The sequence below is a fragment of the Xyrauchen texanus genome, chromosome 33, assembly GCF_025860055.1.
Source record: "Xyrauchen texanus isolate HMW12.3.18 chromosome 33, RBS_HiC_50CHRs, whole genome shotgun sequence".
Taxonomy (NCBI): domain Eukaryota; kingdom Metazoa; phylum Chordata; class Actinopteri; order Cypriniformes; family Catostomidae; genus Xyrauchen; species Xyrauchen texanus.
In genome coordinates, this window is record NC_068308.1 from 33,573,868 (window position 1) to 33,593,483 (window position 19,616).

The 19,616-nt window shown below is 37.6% G+C and overlaps 2 protein-coding genes across 6 annotated transcripts in view; both read left to right on the forward strand.

Moving 5' to 3' along the window:
• Positions 1-7,459, forward strand: part of LOC127626652 (60S ribosomal protein L38) — a 357,517-nt gene extending 350,058 nt beyond the window's left edge. The window contains exons 1-5 of one of the 2 annotated variants that reach the window (XM_052102630.1): positions 1,061-1,100; positions 1,282-1,307; positions 3,727-3,787; positions 6,389-6,511; positions 7,392-7,459. In XM_052102630.1, coding sequence (XP_051958590.1) covers positions 1,305-1,307; positions 3,727-3,787; positions 6,389-6,511; positions 7,392-7,417 — 213 coding nt within the window. In that variant the 5' untranslated portion in view covers positions 1,061-1,100; positions 1,282-1,304 and the 3' untranslated portion in view covers positions 7,418-7,459. Of the gene's footprint in view, positions 1-1,060; positions 1,101-1,281; positions 1,308-3,726; positions 3,788-6,388; positions 6,512-7,391 lie in introns of those variants that run through there. The other variant, XM_052102631.1, reaches the window with a different exon arrangement.
• Positions 7,460-8,381: 922 nt separating this feature from the next.
• LOC127626651 (protein tweety homolog 2-like) overlaps positions 8,382-19,616 on the forward strand; it is an 82,242-nt gene continuing 71,007 nt past the window's right edge. For all 4 annotated transcript variants that reach the window (XM_052102626.1, XM_052102628.1, XM_052102627.1 and 1 more), the window contains exon 1: positions 8,382-8,808. In XM_052102626.1, coding sequence (XP_051958586.1) covers positions 8,680-8,808 — 129 coding nt within the window. In that variant the 5' untranslated portion in view covers positions 8,382-8,679. The remainder of the gene's footprint in view (positions 8,809-19,616) is intronic.

Below are 19,616 nucleotides of genomic sequence, written 5' to 3' on the forward strand. Positions count from 1 at the left end.
GATCTGTATGAAGATGGTCAAACTAGTAATTCTGCACTCCAGAGCCGCTGCAAACATAAATTAACCATTATTTAGTATGATAAAAAGCTTGACTCAATGCAAAATAATAGAAAAATATGTGCCTTTAATGACATTGTTTATGTCATTATTTTGAAGTCAAATGTCCCCTTTTGACATCCACTTGTCATGGATCTGATGATGTTGATGTCCAGAACTTTTCTAAAACACATGTAAAATTATTATGGCATCTTCAATAAAAAAATGCATAATTAGGCTACCATATTTTTTTACATGACAATAAAACTACAAACAACAAATACTCACAAGTTGAGAAATCGAAACATTGTCGTCACTTCCTCTCTTTGACATATTCACACTCGAATAGAGCTTGATTAATCTCTTTATATCAGTGCAGTCAACTTAATTCAGTGCTGTGAAGTGCTCCTGGAAACTTGTTTCGTTTTTTCCCCATGTTTTCTAGATGCACATTTGTTTTTATCATAACATAACCTGGTATCAGGTTTACTTGTCAATCCACAACAGAGATTGTAGTGATTCAGTTTTGAAATGACTGACCTCCTGGCGGCAGGGCCGTAATGTAGATAGGAGGGGGGGAAACAGCGCTTCACGCTCAAGTTGTTTTCTCATTATTTTCTAAATTTTTTGGCTTCTTTTTTTGAATTATGAGTCAAGAATAGACTACCATAGTATATTAATACTAAGATAAACCTGCCGGCTAAAAGAGAAAGGTAATTGGCAGGGCCGTAGCTAGTGTGATGAAAGCTGGCAATGATTCTAGTGGGCCCAAAGGAACAGGGGCCCCCCCTACAACATTTTTATTTTTATTTTTTTATACACTTAAACATGTATACTTATACATGATGATGGTTTGTCTAATGTCTGTCTACAAACAGCAACGAATGTCTCCTGTATATTCTTCATTAGTGTGACATGATAAACAAACTTCTGCCACACCAGTAGATGTCCCTGTTAGTTTTGACCTTTTGTAATAAAAAGGTACCTCTTGGCCACCGTAGCTGCTTTATAATACACGTTTACGCGGAAGTCCCGCCCCTTTTCCCCCCTCGCTCGCAGGTTGTGTAAGTGTTAGCAGTTTAGCTCTGTTAAAATAATCCATTTAAATCTGCATCAATCTGTTAAACTACACGCTTCAAACATATACAACATGAAAGAATACATATGAATGTATTATTAATCAGAGTATTCGTTGGAATTTGGTCATAATATTGTTTTAATGAAGTCTGTTTTGCTGCATTGCAGGGTCCAGTCGCAACTGAAACGCAATGGTAAGGATATGTTCATATTTGCGTTAGTTTTATTGTATTTAATTATATTTCTTCACAGGCGTGCTGCTTGAGTAATAATTATTTGATTACTTTGTGTCAGAATGTGCTTAAAAGTAGTACTTTGTGGGGTGTCGTTGCTAGCTATGGTAGGCTAATTCTCACCGGTGATTGTACATTTAGTTTTATGTGGAGTTTTAAACCACAGTGTGCCCTGATTAATATGTAAACAGACACATGTGTTAAGTCCAGATGATTTAATACGAATAAACGTGATGTTATGAAAGCTCGGTTACATCAGGTTAGCATCCAACTAGACGGGGCAGATCACACCCATGACGTCTTAAAATAAGCATATGTCAGAATTAGAGATGCACCAATACCACGTTTCTCTTCAGATTAGTTCCGTTTCGCCCGATCCGATGCAAGTGTTGATTTTTGCATAATCAGTTTAGAATATCTTTACATTATTGTGTGGAACTAATTGGGAGTTCTCTTAAATGTTAAGAAACACAAACCTCTAACTAAACGTTATTCTATGTAAATGTAAAGCTTAAGGAAACGTAATTGCTAACTCCTACTAGATAGTGTAGCAGCAACATTAACAGTAATTCCAGTCTGTGTTAAGTTGAAAAGGCTTTTACCGTTTTGTATCTGGATTTTAAATGATTCAAATTTCCTTTTTTGTTCAATTTAGTTGTAAGATATCAGTTCACTTTTCATTCAGTTATTTTTGAACCCATTTAAGTTAAATTTAGTCAAGATTTGTAAACAATAAGAAATTATTATTATTGCTATTATTATTGACTTAGGATTTTAAATACAACAGTAATGTTTAACTTAAAGAGCAACATGCAGGTTGGACACCCCTATATAGCATAGTGTATGTTGATGATAAAACAACTAGATTTTCTGAACTGGAGTAATATATATTTAGCCATTAACGATATTTTGAGATAAATTGTGATAAAATAACTTCCGCGTCTATAAAGCACTAACCGGAAGTGACGATGGGCGAGGGAGTCTGGTCAAGTTCAAGCTCAGGTTACAATGGATGCGAATGAAGAAACCCGAGTTCTCCGGTGTGGACGAACATGCCTATGGTGGCCCACAGGCCTATAATTATGAGCAAATTAAGAGTTAAAATAATTAAAAGACTTACTCTGCTAAGTCCTCGTTTTCGTTGCACAGAATGTCTGCTAACGTTAGCACTTTGTCCTCCAGTCCAGCCCGCGCCAAAATCCGGTGTACACTTTGACGGTGGACTTGATTCCATCGAGTGCACCGAGGGAACAGCATCAGTAATCAGCCTCACATGGTCCTTACTCCGAAATCCCATCCGAGACTCCAACAAATCTCCAGGTCGATAATTCTCCGGAGTGAAATGTGCGCCACAAACGGCCGAGTGTGTGGTAACAGACGCGGCAGTGAAGTCTGCTCTCTTCACCTGCACAAAACGCACTCAAGACCGAAAAGCCTTGTTTTTTCTAGAAGGAAAATGATGGACACGATGTCCTGACAGGCTGGAATTCGTGCAACCAGCACAAACACAATAATTTACCATTATGGCTTCTCTAAAACTTTCTGTACTGCTCTAACTACATCAACACCCACAATGAGAGCTGACCGCGAGCTCTTTTGTTTGCCTCGCCCTACGTCATATGACGCGTTGATAGCGGGAAAGGCGTATTCCAGAGCCTAGCACATTTTCATCAAAATCTCTACATCAAATGAGATTTCATTAGTAATTTCTACATATGTGTTTTTAAAAGACCTCTGCAGACAATATAAAGTATTAATTCAGTTATAAATTCAACCTGCATGTTGCTCTTTAACCTCATGCTTTTATTTTGACATTATGAGCTTGTATGCTGTATGGATAGGCAAGTTCACCGTAGTTCAATTCAAATTCTGGTCAAATGCACCTTCTGTGCTGTTTTAAATGCATATTATAAGTGAACTGAACTATTGAGCATCTATATATCTGAGATGTTCGGGAGTAGTGTTCTAATATTTTGCACCGAAGGCCAAAAATGGCCACGAGTGTGTGTCAACAGAGCGCTGCGTGTGCATATTTTATATTTACTTAATAATCAGCCTTTTGTTATTCACAGAGCTATCGCATGTTTTCAAGTGACTTTGAATAAAATGCCTGGGTCATATGAACTAATTTAATGGTGTTTTTATGGTTATTCTATGTAATTTTTGGAGCTTGACAGTAGCAAACATGACTTAACACACCGTATCGGATATGTATCTGGCTCGTCTGTCTAAAAACGTCCGTATCAGAGCCGATACCAATTCAGAATGGCAGTATATTAAAATACAACACAGTTCATTGTATTTATGAATATTTGTGTCATGTTTAAAACATGCTGAATGTACTAATTGTATATGTGTCGTATTCTCTTTCTCTGTTTAGCCACGCAAAATTGAAGAAATTAAAGATTTCCTGCTTACAGCAAGGAGGAAGGATGCCAAGTGTAAGTTTAAATTACCAGTCATGTCCTTCTGTTTATGGTGTTTCTATTCACATTAAGTTAAATGTGTGTTCTGGTTGCCATTTTTATCAGGACATCATGTAGGATAATGACCAACAACTGTTTGCGGTAAATATTTATAGAAAGTAAGCCATCCAACAACAATGCTTTAAAGTAATTATTTGGGGTTTTACAATAGTTAGACTTGAATTGTTTATGCATTTAAATGTGCAAGTTGTCCAAACACTTTGGGTTGTTCTGTGCCCACTGTGCATTTACACGCGTGCTAGAACAATGATGAACCTAGTGCTGAGTTTCTCATCTCTCTGAAACGCCAGTTCCACCGGTTCACTGACACTTACACCCATTAATATCTCTGCCTGATAGACAGTTCCCAAAGGATGCATGCTCTGTTAGCCATTTTTCCACTTCAGGAACTATTCCTAGTTCAGGTTGTCGTTGTTTTTCCACCACATGAACTAGTTCCATGTGGAGCTAAACCAGGAACATTTTTAGTACATGATCCTGAGATGGTAATTTCCTTGCAAAGTTGGAACTCTTTGGGTGAAGTCAGAACACCAAACACTTCTCATTGGTCAAGAAAATTGCAATGGCATACATTTTTAAAAGTCCGGATAGTAACCTTAGTTAAAACTTAAGTTGTTGCTATTGTAGGCTTTTCAAATCAAAATGTATAGTTGGGCAGACGATGCTGTTCAGGATCTGCTGAGTATTTACAGCGGGGAAAAAAGCAGCACAAGTTTAAAAAACACCAGAATTGAGTACAAATAATATGATTGCCCTGTGAAGTTAGGCTACTTCAACATTAATCCGGATACATTATAAAATGGCATTTGCTAAACACTCCATCCACACTGTAATTTCAAGCTTTTTGAAAAACGTGTTCGTCAACACTGAAACATTTTAAAATACTTAAATCTTACTGCGCATGTGAAAAATCGCTGTTCCATGTACGGTCTGAAATGCAGTTGACATGTTCTGTTGCCGCACAGCAATTCCAAGTGAACTTCCTGTCACCTTTGAAGTAATACAAAGTTAAGGATGTTAGTATCAACACTATCACAATCGATAGCAACATTACCAAAGTGGATTGCAGGCACAACAACGACGCTAAAACATTGGCTGCCATCTTGATTGTTTTGGATTGAATGGATCACATGACAACAAATACATCAACTTATATCTTCATTGCGAAGCATGGTTCATGTGTGCGATGAATGGCAGCCGGTATAGTTTCTAGTGCCCCCCTAGGGTAAAATGGTGCCTCCGTAGGAAATAAGTGCACTACGCAGACTGCGTAATGTGCATATAGGGAGCGGCGGTACTGGTCAGTAATACTATATTGTAGACGAATAATACCAAGAAACTGACCTAGTTTTCAGATGGTCCCTTACCACCACAGCTTTCACGGTTTTAGCAATAAATGCTTAATGAAAAGTATATATCTTTTTTGTAAGCTGAGACCCATGACTTGTAAAAAAAAATTATTGTACATTTTATTTCTTCGATTATTCATCTGTGTATATACATCTGTGTCGGTTTATATGTATTGAGCTTTTTTGTTATTTACTGTATTTTAATATTTTCCTTCAACCGTTCTATTTCTCTTTATTAAACCTTCTGTTTTACAATAATAAAAATCCACAGTTTTAGCTCAATGTGTGGACTTTTCTGATGGTCCTCTACCACACTCCATATTATTAGCACATTTCAGCACAATATATGGACTTTTCAGAGGACCCCTTACACACCCTATGAAAAATGTCCAACTTGTATCAATGTTAAATTGACGATCTGGATTGATTTCACCGTGACACCATCTGACCGGCAAATGGGACAAAGCATGTCACGTATTGATTCGATACAGGATGAATCACTTCATGTTTGAATGCAGGACAATCCTGTATAAGCAAAGTGTGGATGTGGAAAATCATGAGTTGATCAGAATTTTTTTTAAAAGTTGTAGAATCAGGAGTGTTGGCAGGTATGCATGCTTATTTTGAGATTGTGTTGGTTTGTTTTGGTATGGAGATACGGTGTTGTTTTTGTTGAGGTCTTGAAAAAGGTCTTAAATTCTTATGTTTGAATTTAAAATCTCTGCAGCAACCCTGTTTGCTCTACTGTTGTTTTTCATCTCTTGCAAATCCAAGCACATTTTTTAACACACACAAAAACTGGTCACTGAAAATCAACAATCTTTCACAGAGTGGTCCATTGTTTATGTTTTGAAGTGAATCAGATCAGCTGTTGTCGCATCAAGTTCAGGTGTCACCACAAAAGCGTTTCACATGCTTTCGTCAAAGTTCCTGCTTTTTTTTTTTTTTTGTCCCTGGTGGAAAAAAACAACACTTTGAATTTAATCTGAACTGGTATAGTTCCAGAATGAACTGATTTCAGTTCATGTAGTAGATCCACAGTTGTGTGGAAAAGTGCCTACTATATTTTTTCAAATTATAAAATAATTTTCAGCTTTATGGATAGATAAAATCCTAAGTCCTAAAATATCTTAGAATTGTAAGCATCAGTTTTGGGTACTGCAAAATGTCGCTAGTATTGACCGATTTCTTGTTTGTTCCCCAATAGCCGTTAAGATCAAGAAGAACAAGGACAATGTAAAGTTCAAGGTGCGATGCAGCAGGTACCTGTACACATTGGTCATCACAGACAAAGAGAAGGCTGAGAAGCTTAAGCAGTCCCTGCCCCCTGGTGAGTCTTCAAAACCACCAAAGACAAACTAATTATGAAATTGAGTTGAAGAGTTCTAGATCTTTCATTGCACAAACTGGATTTGGGTCTGCTTTAAAGGTGCTGTAAGTGACTTGAATTTTTTTTTTTTTCATGGCAAAAAATGAGATGCGTTTTCTGAGATACCTGGCCGTCTCTGTGACGTTTTTCACCTGTCAATAATTTTGCTTGTTCTCATTTGTTTTGTATTTGAAGCAGATCATTGAGTCCGATTTCATAAATTTTGTCAGTTGAGGGTGCTATTGTGCCACTGTTGAATTTGACAGTCAATGGAACAAACAATGATGTTCTTTTGGTCTCAAAATTATTTGGTGGGCGGGGTTTTTGAATGAGGGGCGTGGCTAATTCTACAGCTCAGAACGCTAAAATCACTTACTGCACCTTTAATAGCATTTCTGCCTTTGTGAGAAGCATAATTAATACATTTTCAGAGGGTATTTTCTGGTCACACCAGATATACCCTGATGGACATGTTGAGGTAAAAGATAACTGGGCTCAGAGTTTGGATGTTTTAGGAAGAGATGGTTATCAGTTTTGATTAAGGCAGATATACAGTGGATCTTGGAGTATTAATTGATCATTTAAACAAATGGCTTGATCATAATACAGCTAAAAGCATTACTATTGTTTAAAATGTGCAAGTTGTCCAAACACTTTGGGCCTGTTCTGTGCCCACTGTGCATTTACACGCTTGCTAGAACAATGATGAACCAAGTGCTGAGTTTCTCATCTCTCTGAAACGCCAGTTCCACCGGTTCACTGACACAACTTTACTCTGTCCGTTTTCTTTTTTTTTTTTTTTAATTAACACATTTGTGACCACCTTTTCCTCTCATTTCAGGTCTGGCTGTGAAGGAGCTGAAGTAGATGTCTCTCTTGTACAAAATGTAATAAAATTGGGAATGTTAATACTTTGTTTCGCTTGTAGTTTATTTCTTATCCCTGTTATAGAAGTTTTCTGTAGTGCTTCTTATAAGATCTTTATATAGGTATCTTTTGTTTGCTGTGAATAAAATGTATTACAGTATCGGACTATAATATCACAGACATGACTCAGTGCAGTTTAATACATTTCCATATACTTAACTAGTAACTAAAGACTTGTCCTGACAATTTAATTAGGACTTTTTTATTTGAAATAAAATAATTGCTCAATTTAGATATGAAGACACTTAAAAGAGAAAAATGCAATGGAGGCAGGAAACTATTCAAGTTCTGCAAATGAGTGCTACAAGAGACCTTTAGTAGTAATTGCAGACTAATCTAATGAAACAAAAGTTATCTTGGTATTAAACACATCTTTCCCACTGCCTTAATGCAAAGAAAATGCATCCATATATGTTGACATTTCCTGATATTGAAATACTATTACAATAGTAATTCACCCCAGCCTGAGAGACTGAAAATAAACCATGCAATGTATTTAATATATCTGAAACATTAATACTGAATCTAATAACTCCTTTCCACTGTAACTCAATTGACAACATATCTAATCTAGTTTGTTTACAAATGTGTCTAAGCCTTCTATATCAGCTGTGTCGTTCAGTGTCTGCAACTACATAGGTTGTCCAGTAGATGGAGGCATTGCGTGAACTTAAGTCAAACTGTTAAATTCGCCTTTTATCTGCTTAACTGGAACCACTAGCATTATATTCATTCTCTTAAGTAACCCATATAAAGGCTGTTTTATATTCCTGCTGAAACTGTTTTAGTGTAGTTTAGCCACCTTAAAAATATCTTCCTATTCAAGCGCGCCCCTGAGCTTCAGTCGTGCGCTCATTGAAGCGCGCACCCGGATTTCTCGCTCATTTGACGGAATTGTCGGAGACGCGCTTGGAATGGCAGCGGCGTACGGGTCGCCACGAGACAAGGATTTAATGCAATAATTCCACATGTTCCGTTAATTCTCACGTGCTGCACTTTGTGGAAATACTTAGATATCGTCATATGTCCCCTTTCAGCACTTTTATTTCTGTCCCCAATCTCTCTAATGTCTAAGCACAAAGCTTTTGTTTGAGAAGACAGAAGAGTCGGGTGAACGTGAAAGAAACACCCTAATTGTCAGTCTGTCTGGGAAAGTGATTTCGACGTCGTCGTTACTTTTGGAAAAATATTGTGGCTGAAGGATGTCTTCTGCACGGGTGGATTATATCGCTCCTTTATGGATTTACTGGCTTAATCAGTTTCCTCATGTCAATCTGAGGTTTCAGCCCGTGGATCACACGTTTAACCCACAAGAGGAGAACTACCAGCAGGTCAGTAGCTAAATAAACCAAGACCTTTTTTACTGTCATACAGGGAATTATGATGTAAAATGGGCTTTTATGTATTGCATTTTCATTCTCGTGGTCTATTTGGCTTTAAGAGACTCCAAAGTACATTTAAATCGCTCACCAAATTGTCATGTTGATGCTTTTATGAGAATTGATTATGAACACGATTGCTTGTAATATGCATTTGATAACATGGACTTGATAACATGTTTTAGAAGTTCTTCGAAACAAATGTTTACTCCTTATAGAACATAATGAATGACATGCAATCCATTTTCACGTGCTATGATTTTCTGCTTGATGTGCACTACTGCAACAGCACACTTCTGGAATTTTATCAGGTCAGAGAGGGAAATTAATAGGGTTATTTCAACATTACTATTATTATTTTGGATCTCTGGCAGGACTATCGTCAAGGGGGTATAAATGGGAATGTTTTCCACCAAGGATTTCTGATTTAGCCTACTCGGACTCGCATTGGCCCCAGTCTCTGGGACCCCAAACACAAGGAAGTGAAATCAAACTCGTGCACGAAGGTTAAATTGTCCTACTGTGAGTGTTTACCTTAGTGTTTGTCTTGGAATATCTATACCATTAAATACGATTGCTCAAAGTTTCATTTCATCTCCCCATTGCAGAATAGTTCATTTTAAGCTTTATATACTCTGCTTGGCCAAAATAAAGTCTCTGTTTGGATTTAAATAAGCAGATACTTAAGAGCCTATGATTGGATCATTATTGCAGTGATTGATACATGGAGAAGACTTTACGGAGTGGTTCGAATCTCCCGTCATCAATACAAGATTGTGGCCAAAAATGCAGCTCTGGAAGGAAATACATTTTGTATAGTAAAAGGTTGTCGAAACAATGCCATGATGAATATGCAAATTTATGTATTTATTTTTTGCAAGGCAATGTATATGTATGTATTTGTAATGCACTACTGTGAACCACAAACTCTTGAGATTTCAATCCTCAAGACATACATCAATAAGAAACTCCTGTTGTCTCTGTCCATGGTGATTTAAATAGCAGGAACTATAAACTGTTTCTTTATGGTCACTGAAGCCAAAAAAATGACTACTATGAAAACACATTGTGTTTCCCACAATGTTTAAATGCTCCCTCCTGTCTGAGAATAATATGAAGAGGCAACTACAATGAATTCATAGGTTGAATTGCCAAAAATAGTGTAGCTATCAAAACATTGCTCTGTTTGTTTGTGCAACCCAAAATAGCAACTTGGCTTAACCAATGCTGTTAGTTTGGGGTGGTATATCTGATTGATGACCAGTGGGGAATGGGCAGTGTTTAAGTGTCATTATTTTTGCAATTCCGTTTGGTGTCGCTAGTGATAGAAATTACACACTTCAATTTACTAGTGGCATAGTAAAACTGTCTTGTATGCAGTGTTTTACTTTTGTCTTTTTGTCTGATTTTCAAATATTTTGTATTTTAAAAAAGTTTGTAATGTTGTTATTCAGCAAGGAGCTGGGTGGTTTGTTTCATGACTTCAAACTCTTTTATGAAGATTTTAATTAAATCCCTATGGAAAAAATACTTCTAAAACCAGTGTGGTTGAAAAAGTGGGCATGCACTGTTGCACTCTATAGCAATATATAATCGCCTCAAAATGAGTCTATTTCCCAGTCTGACATGTACTTCTCCCCTGCACCTGTCTCTATGAGTGTGCACACAGGTGACTTGTATACTTCAAGTTGATTAGAAACTGAATGAGAGAGAACGTGAGTCTGGAGGGGGGGCGGCAGATGCTTGGGTGTAAGATCAGGCTCTCATGCTGTGTCCTCTACCGTCAATGGGGTGTTTTCATATGACCTGTGGGATCCTCCTACATAACCCATTTTCCACCAGTTTGTGAATCTAAATGCTTGGTTCCATCTGATGCTGTTTGTATCCTTATATAGCTCTTCAACTGAACAGGAAACAGTGGACCGAGTGATTATCTCTTTCTTCTCTGGAGAGAACGTGAATATGAGCTCAGTGCAAAGCTGGAAAAATGCAGTGCTTCATATCTAATTGCAAACATTTATTATGAGAACCAGGCTGATAATATTATTTCAGTAGAAACCTATGGTGTTTAATCTGTCTAGTAGTTTTGCTGACACCAAATATTTTTTTTTTTACTGGTGAAAGAAGTACATGCCACGGATCTATATTTACTGAGTAATCTGTTATTTTGTAGAGGGGGTCTAAAAAGAACATTTGTGCCTATGATTTTGGAGCAAAACTACAGTTCTAAAAAATAACTGTATAAAGGTGGCAGCTTCATTATTTTGTATATATTTTTTATAAAGAGATGGGTAGGTCTATTACTTCAGAAATCAATTGAATTCAGCATGCCTTGTTGCATTATATGCAACACAAAAAAATAAAGTTGAAGTGCCTATACAGTGTTTCCCACAGGATTTTGTGTCACTGTGGTGGGTGGACCATGGACCCTCTTGGGGGGGTCTGGTTTCATGGTCAACCTGAAGAAAATCTTCACATTTAAGGCCCTATATGGTTGAATCCAGACATATGTAGTTCTCTGTGTGGCTCTTAAACGACTAAGTACTAAGATCTGAACCAGAATCTCTAAAGTGTTTTTATTAAACATCTGATCAAACACAAGATACACTTTACAATACATTTTCTTTTTATGTTAACCAACCCACCCAAGAACAATCCCCACCTGTTGCACCAATATACATTTAATTAAATTTTTTTTTTTTTTTTTTAAATCATTAACATGTTGTAGAGAAGAGAGCACAAGTATATTACTCCTCTGAGATTGAGATTAGAGAGGGATCCACCTTCCTAATTTGGTCCAGGACCGGTTGCCAGATATCAAAAAATTTATAGGCACAGCCTGCTGTAGTGCACCTTATTTTTTCTATGGTCAGATTGTATAAAAGATCAATGAGCCACATTTTAAAAGTTGGAGGGGATTTGTCTTTCCATTTAAGCAGTATCCGCCGTCGAGCTAAAAGAGTAGTAAATGCTATGAGGCTTTTGTTGTTTTGATTTAAGTGAAGATGCTGCGGTACAATGCCGAATACAGAGATCATAGCATCAGGCTCTTATGACTGTCCCCAATGTGTCGGAAATACATTTAAATACAGACTTCCAAAAATGTTCACGTTTTGGACAAAGCCAAAACATGTGAGACAGAGTGCCTGGTTCGGCTTCACATCTATCACAGTGAGGATCTATGTCTGATTTAAATTTTGCCAGTTTTACTTTAGACCAATGCAATCTATGAACAACTTTGAATTGAATCACTCGATGTCTTTGACATATTGAAGATGAATGAATATTTTTCAATATAAATTCCCATACATCCTCAGAGATTCCTATAGCCAGTTCCTCTTCCCACACTCTTTTCACATGGGCCAGAGGTCCCATATTATGAGTATTCATTGCACTATAGATTTTACCAATGGCCCCCTTGGAGTATGGGTTCACTTTTAGAACAGTCTCAAGAAGTGACTCAGGTGGTAATGAGGGGAAGTGACTAACAGATGATGTGACAACACTGCGAAGTTGAAGATATTCAAAGAAGTGCGTGTTGGGAATTTGGAATTTAGTTTTCACTTGCTGAAAGGTTGCAAAAGTGCCTTCAATATACATATCCTTTAGTACCCTAAAACCATTTACATACCAGGCATCAAAAGAATCATCTATAATAGAAGGTGTAAACGTGATTTCTACTATGGGAGCATAGACTGATACATCGTTAAGTGAAAAATGTCTTCTAAACTGTCCCCATATTTTGAAGGAGTGCTTAACCACTGGATTCAGAGAGTATTTATAAATTGGATGAGGTGATGGCAATGTTGAGCAGAGTAATGCATGCAAAGAAGCAGGATGGCATGACAAATTCTCAAGGGACAGCCACTTAGGACCACCAGTATGCGAATTAAACCAGTATAACATAGAACGAGCATTGGCTGCCCAATAATAGTACTGAAAATTGGGTAATGATAGTCCTCCATGCTCTCGATGTCGCTGCAGAACACTTTTACGGATGCGTGCATTTTTCCCATTCCATATAAAAGCTGATATCAGCTTGTCTATCAGTAGGAAAAACGATTTGGTTAAAAATATCGGGATACACTGAAACAAATATAGAAATCTAGGTAGGATGTTCATCTTGATGGTGTTTATCCTGCCTCCTAGTGATAGCGGTAATGTACCCCAACGCTCAAGGTCTTGTTTTATAGAATCTATCAATGGTACAAAATTTGTTTTATAGAGGTTCTTGTAATTATTAGTAACCCATATACCTAAATACTTAAATTTGTCTTTACTCAATTTAAATGGTAATGAGTTAAATGTAATAAGTCTGGCTGCAGTGTTAATAGGCATAAGTTCACTTTTTTGCATGTTTATTTTATATCCTGATATTTTCCCAAAACTACCAAGTAATGACAGTAGATGAGGCAGGGTCTTAAGCGGCTCAGACACAAACAAGAGGGTGTCATCTGCATAAGGTGACACTTTATGTTCGGATTCACCCCTCAATATACCTTTAATGTATTGTCGGACCGTATTGCCACTGCCAGGGGCTCAATCATCAGTGCAAATAATGAGGGGGATAATGGGCAACCCTGCCTAGTCCCACGGCCCAATTGGAAAAAGGATGATATATTATTGTTTGTCCGAATTGCTGCTACAGGAGAGGAATATAAAACATTAATCCACGAAATGAATTTGGCACCAAAGCCAAATTTCTTCAATGTATAGAAGAGGTAGTCCCACTCCACCCGATCAAATGCTTTTTCAGCATCAAGTGACAGAAGCACCTCAGGTATATTGGGTGGAGTGGGACAATGGAGGACATTCAAAATCTGCATATATTATAGAATGAATAGTGATTTTTGATAAAGCCAGTCTGGTCATCAGACACTATTGAAGGTATAACAATCTCTAATCGACATGCTAAAAGTTTGGCAAATATTTTACTATCAACGTTTAACAATGAAATAGGTCGGTATGAGCTACAATCTAATTTACTTTTACCCTTTTACGACCCTGAGATGAAGGACTCATCATAGACAGCGAGTAAGATAGGGGAAAGTTCTGAGGAGAATTTCTTGAAAAATTCGCTCTGAAAGCCATCTGGCCCCGGCGATTTTCCACTTTGCATGGTTGCAATTAGTGTTGTCACGATACTAGAATTTCTAACTTCGATACGATACCTTGAAAAATATCGATATTCGATACCATTTTCGATACCACAGAGAAAAAAACTGCCACAATATTAAGAGGGTAGAACTGTCTAGAACATGACAATGAGGTATATTTTACATGAACAAAATGTCCTGAGGTATTGCACTTGTTCAAAAGCCTCTCAGATTGCCATACATTCAAAAACCAATAAAGTGCAAGTAAATAAAAAGTGCAATCTTTTGTATTTCCAAGTCAAATCAAATCCAATCTCAATGTCAACAAAAGATACTTAAACGTCAGGGGGGTTGGGGTTGACTAGCTTTCATAAGGTCTCTCGCTCTCTCCTCTCTGCGTGCACGCTTATGTATGTTGTGTGCGCGCTATCTATGTTATCGTGCAGTATGTTCTGTCTCGCGATGTGCTTATAGATTCCGGGAGATTTGAACTAAATTGCGGGCATCAGGGAGAAGCTATCAATATACGGGAGACTCCCGGAACTTCCGGGAGACTTGGGATGTCTGGCTTCATATCAAAAATATTTCCAGATAGCACTCCTGCTGTGTTCTTTATCAAACAAAACTGGTCGCTGGGCGCCGCATGCACTCGCCATCTTTACATTCACTTCACTTTTGCTATTTAACCAGAGCGAATGAGAGGAGTGCGAGTGTGTGTGGTGTTTGTCAACGCACCTTTGGAGAGAAGTGAAAGTGACAGCTCGGCTAGTATCGATACTTAGGGAAATTAGTATTGGTACCGTTCAGATATTTCAGTATCGATATTTATCGAAATATCGATATTTTTGACAACACTAGTTGCAATTGCTTTCAATATTTCGGCCTTTGAAAATGGTCTTTCCAAATCTGAGGCATATTGTTCATCAATAGTGGGTAGAGTAAATTTGCTAAAGAATGAATCAAACAGTACCTCATTTCTACTGGATTCAGATGTATATAATTGCGAATAATACTCAATAAATCTATTATTAATCTCTAATGGATCAGTTAATTTTTTGTCGTGTCCATCAATAATTTCGAGGATTGACTGGTCGACACTTTGTTGCTGTAATTGATGAGCTAAGATTTTTCCTATTTTTTCTCCATGTTCATAAGACTTGTGTCTGGATTTATTCAAAAGGTTCTCAATAAGTTTCATAGACAACAGATTGAATTCTGTCTGAAGAGCCAATCGTTCCTTAAATAAATCAACTGATGGTGAGAGTGAGAGAACCCCATCAATTTGCAGGATATCACTTTATATCTTTTTAAGCCTTTCCTGTTGTTTTTTCTTTACACGGGCACTATACGATATGATTTGGCCTCTGAGATAGGCTTTTAACGTTTCCCAGATTAGACAGTAGGACACCCCTGGGGTCCGGTTATGCTCTAAAAACTCATGTATTTCCTTAGAAATAAATTTAACAAACTCTGTATCCGAGAGAAGTAATGTATTAAATCGCCACGGCCGATATCCACTGCTTATAGTCGGCAAGTTTAAAGTAATTAACAGTGGTGCGTTGTCTGATATCACTATTGCCTGGTATTCACATTTACTGACTAGTGAAAGTAAACTATTATCAACAAAAAAATAATCGATACGAGAATATGTTTTGTGAACCGGTGAATAGAAGGAGTAGCATCTGTGCCCAGGATTCTGAAAGCGCCAAACATCAGTTATTCCATAAGTTTTAAGAAGCTGATTAAGTACTACTGTTGAGCGAGTTAGTTGCATGGTTTTAGGTAAACTACGATCTAGTGAGGGTGACAGTACACAATTAATATATCCTCCTAATATGACATGATGCGTATCTATATCAGGTAGATCTGAACCAGAATCTAAAAGGATATTAAGAGATCTTTAATACTCCTTCAGTCCCTCCTTAGCATTCTATCTAACATCATGTTATGTGTTCCACAGAAGAAAGAAAGTCAAACGAGTTGGGGAAAACATGAGAGTGAGTAAATTACAAAATCTTTGAGAGAACTATCCCTTTAACTAAATCATGGCTATTCTGGATTTCTTGCTGTAGTCAGTAATTATGTAAGAAAATACATTTTTGCTTCATATCTAGAACTAGATACTCTGGTAAGCAGGTCCAAATAAAATCAGATGTCTTTGTATTGCATTTTCTGTGCTGATTTTGGGGTAAATTTGTGGAATGGGTTTAAAAAGGGTCAAATGTGTTAAACAGTGCTGAGAATACTAGCCTAGATTGTTACTGGCATCTAAAAACATCAAAGAAGTCAACAAATATTTAATGAATGAACATGCAGTGGGCGAAGGTTGTGGAGCACTTTGTGGATGATGGAAATCTGAACAATGGAACATCATGTCAATAAAGGACCAATCATCATGTTCTCCTCTGGCTATGCCTGGATGGAGATGTGTTTGTGCATTGGATGGGTCACAAGGCATCTGTCCATATGATTCGCCTATTGCCTGCGGGGATGAATCGCTAACAGCTGTTTTTTTTCCTCTATATCCCCCGCTGAGAAAGCATCTGTTTGGATCACACCGTAAAGGGTTGCTTGTGTCACATTCGTTTAGTTTAAGACCGCTGTAGGCATTTATTTGCAGTGCAGTGTTCTGGTTAATTTATTTTGCGTTTATAAAAGATTTACATTTTTAACTAGATTTATTTTTCATTTTCTAAAGAAATACGAATAGTTCTTGCCAGAGGCAAATTGCCGTCATGATAGGGGTGGTTGGGATGTTGCCATAATTTGAGGTATCATTTGTGCTTGTCACACAAACAGTGTGGGAGAGTTTTGAAACTCTTAAGTTTAACACTTAAGTTTGTTGAAAGTTTGAACCCTGAGGAATAGTAAAGGTTCTTTTAACAATTCTTTTATTTTGCAGCATCTCCCATCAGAAATGTTTGCATTGGCTCTGCGTTTACCTTCCGGTCACATCTGCGAGAAATTCTTCAGAAGTCCATCTTGCGAAATTAGGGCTGTAACGATTATGCCATTTGGCTGACGATTAATTTGATGGCCTTGATTATGACAATTAATTGTCTGTTTTAAGGCTTTCACAATTATGACGATTGGGGTAATTGTCATACAAATCAGTATGCTTCTGTCATGGGTGAATGTGTGCTTCATAAACCTGAGTAGTCATTTATTCATACTTTACTTTTACATAATTTACTTTAAAGCTTTTTTAAGGTATGAAGGATATTGAAAATAATTAGAGCTGTCAGAATTAATGCATTAAAGCATGTGTTTCATTTAAAAAGAGTAACACTTCAAATGTTCTTAATCATGATTAATGCATTTACAGCATAAACACTGCTGTGAGGGGCGGAACCTTTATAATGTGTCTGCCCTGAGTCATTACATTGATGCACATGCCAAAAACAGACATAAAACAGTGCCAGAGCCCTTCTACCAATAGAGCCTACAAGCTTAGCATAAAACAGCATAATGTGGCGGTCCTATAGACATTCTATGGGCGGTCGTGAAACACTAGCTGACTGTTACACTCTCTCCTATGATAGAGCTGCAGAGGTTGTTATCTCGATAAATAAAAGAATCTCTGACAGCTCTTTCCTGTCAGGGATAAAATGACGGAGAAAGGACCTCTTATGCTGCATTCCATTCAAGTTAGATGTGGGCTATTCCTACTTTAGATCTTTAGATAAATGCATTCCATTGCTCGATATTTGGAAAATGACATTTAAGGAAACAAAACTGCAATGTTCCAGTTATCTTAGCAGGGGTTTGACAGTCAAACCCTGACTTTGACTATTACAGAGATGTAGGCAACCCAACTGATAAACAATAATGCAGCACTTAACTTAACATGTTTTATACACCAGTTTCTGCAGGTGGTTGTTAAACAAGCTTTAATATCATCTAATGTGGAAACTTGAACCCATTTATCGATATTACTTGATAAAGTGAATGTTTATCACTTTGTATTTCTCACTGGGTGCCGACATGTTTGTGTTAAGTCACTCACCTGCATCTCGGCACCTGCACCTGCGAAATTGGAGTTGAGAAGTTCAGCACAAGCTTCCAAGTTGGAATTCTGACTTCAAGTGGTGCCATTGCACTTCTAGTAGGAAGTTGGAAAATCCTACTTTCCATGTTGAATGCATTAGTGCTATCTGATGTACAAAACAAGCCCAGTTGGGACTTGTGATAGAAATCAAGTATTTTTCAGCCTATGTAAGGCATATTTTAATTAACAAAGAAGCACAACAAATCTTAACTTTCACAAAAATTAAGTACCGGTAAGAGACGTGTTTGCGTGCAAGCACTTTTCATGGTGTTGACACTCTGACATGAATCATGAACGCAGCTTCACAATTGCTGTAACAAAGTGGATAGCCACAGTCTACCTGCTGATTAATATTGTGGAGGAAAAGAGTTTAAGAGATTTAATGCCCATTGCAATGAAAATAAAATGTGGGGAGACTATTTTTTCAATTAGTCAAACTTCTACTTACTTGAATTTGTGATATTTTAGTGCATTTCTACCTTGTGTAACGCTTTGTTTGGAAAATGTTAATAAAGCATTATATTGCTACATATTGGGTATATTTCATAAAATATGCACTTTTCTTCACTGTATTACAACCTGTACAGCTGAAAACAGTTGCTTTACAATTCTCTTTTGGCAACACATTTTCCACCTTGCAGTAGATGTAGATAATAGACTATTAGAGGTATGTTATTAAAGAGTTCTGTCCATATAGGTGGAAGACAAGAGACATAAAAAATTCAGAAATCCAATGTCGTGCAAATCACTCAGTTCTGGAGTGTGTGTATGTATGTATGTTATTTATTTATATATATATATATATATTTCATGTGACAACACTGAAGAAATGACACTTTACTGCAATGTAAAGTAGTGAGTGTACAGCTTGTATAACAGTGTAAATTGGCTGTCCCCTCAAAATAACTCAACACACAGCCATTAATGTCTAAACCGTTGGTAAAAAAAGTGAGTACACCCCTAAGTAAAAATGTCCAAATTGGGCCCAAAGTGTCAATATTTTGTGTGGCCACCATTATTTTCCAGCATTGCTTTAACCTTCATGGGCATGGAGTTCACAAGAGCTTCACAGGTTGCCACTAGAGTCCTCTTCCACTCCTCCATGACGACATCACAGAGCTGGTGGATGTTAGAGACCTTCCATTTGAGGATGCCCCACAGAGGCTCAATAGGGTTTAGGTCTGGAGATATGCTTGGCCAGTCCATCACCTTCACCCTCAGCTTCTTTAGCAAGGCAGTGTTCGTTATCATGCTGGAATACTGTCCTGCGGCCCAGTCTCCGAAGGGAGGGTATCATGCTCTGCTTCACTATGTCACAGTACATGTTGGCATTCATGGTTCCCTCAATGAACTGTAGCTCCCCAGTGCCGGCAGCACTCATGCAGCCCCAGACCATGACACTCCCACCACCATGCTTGACTGAAGGCAAGACAAACTTGTGTTTGTACTCCTCACCTGGTATCCACCACACAAGCTTGACACCATCTGAACCAAATAAGTTTATCTTGGTCTCATCAGACCACAGGACATGGTTCCAGTAATCCATGTCCTTAGTCTGCTTGTCTTCAGCAAACTGTTTGCAGGCTTTCTTGTGCATCATATTTAGAAGAGGCTTC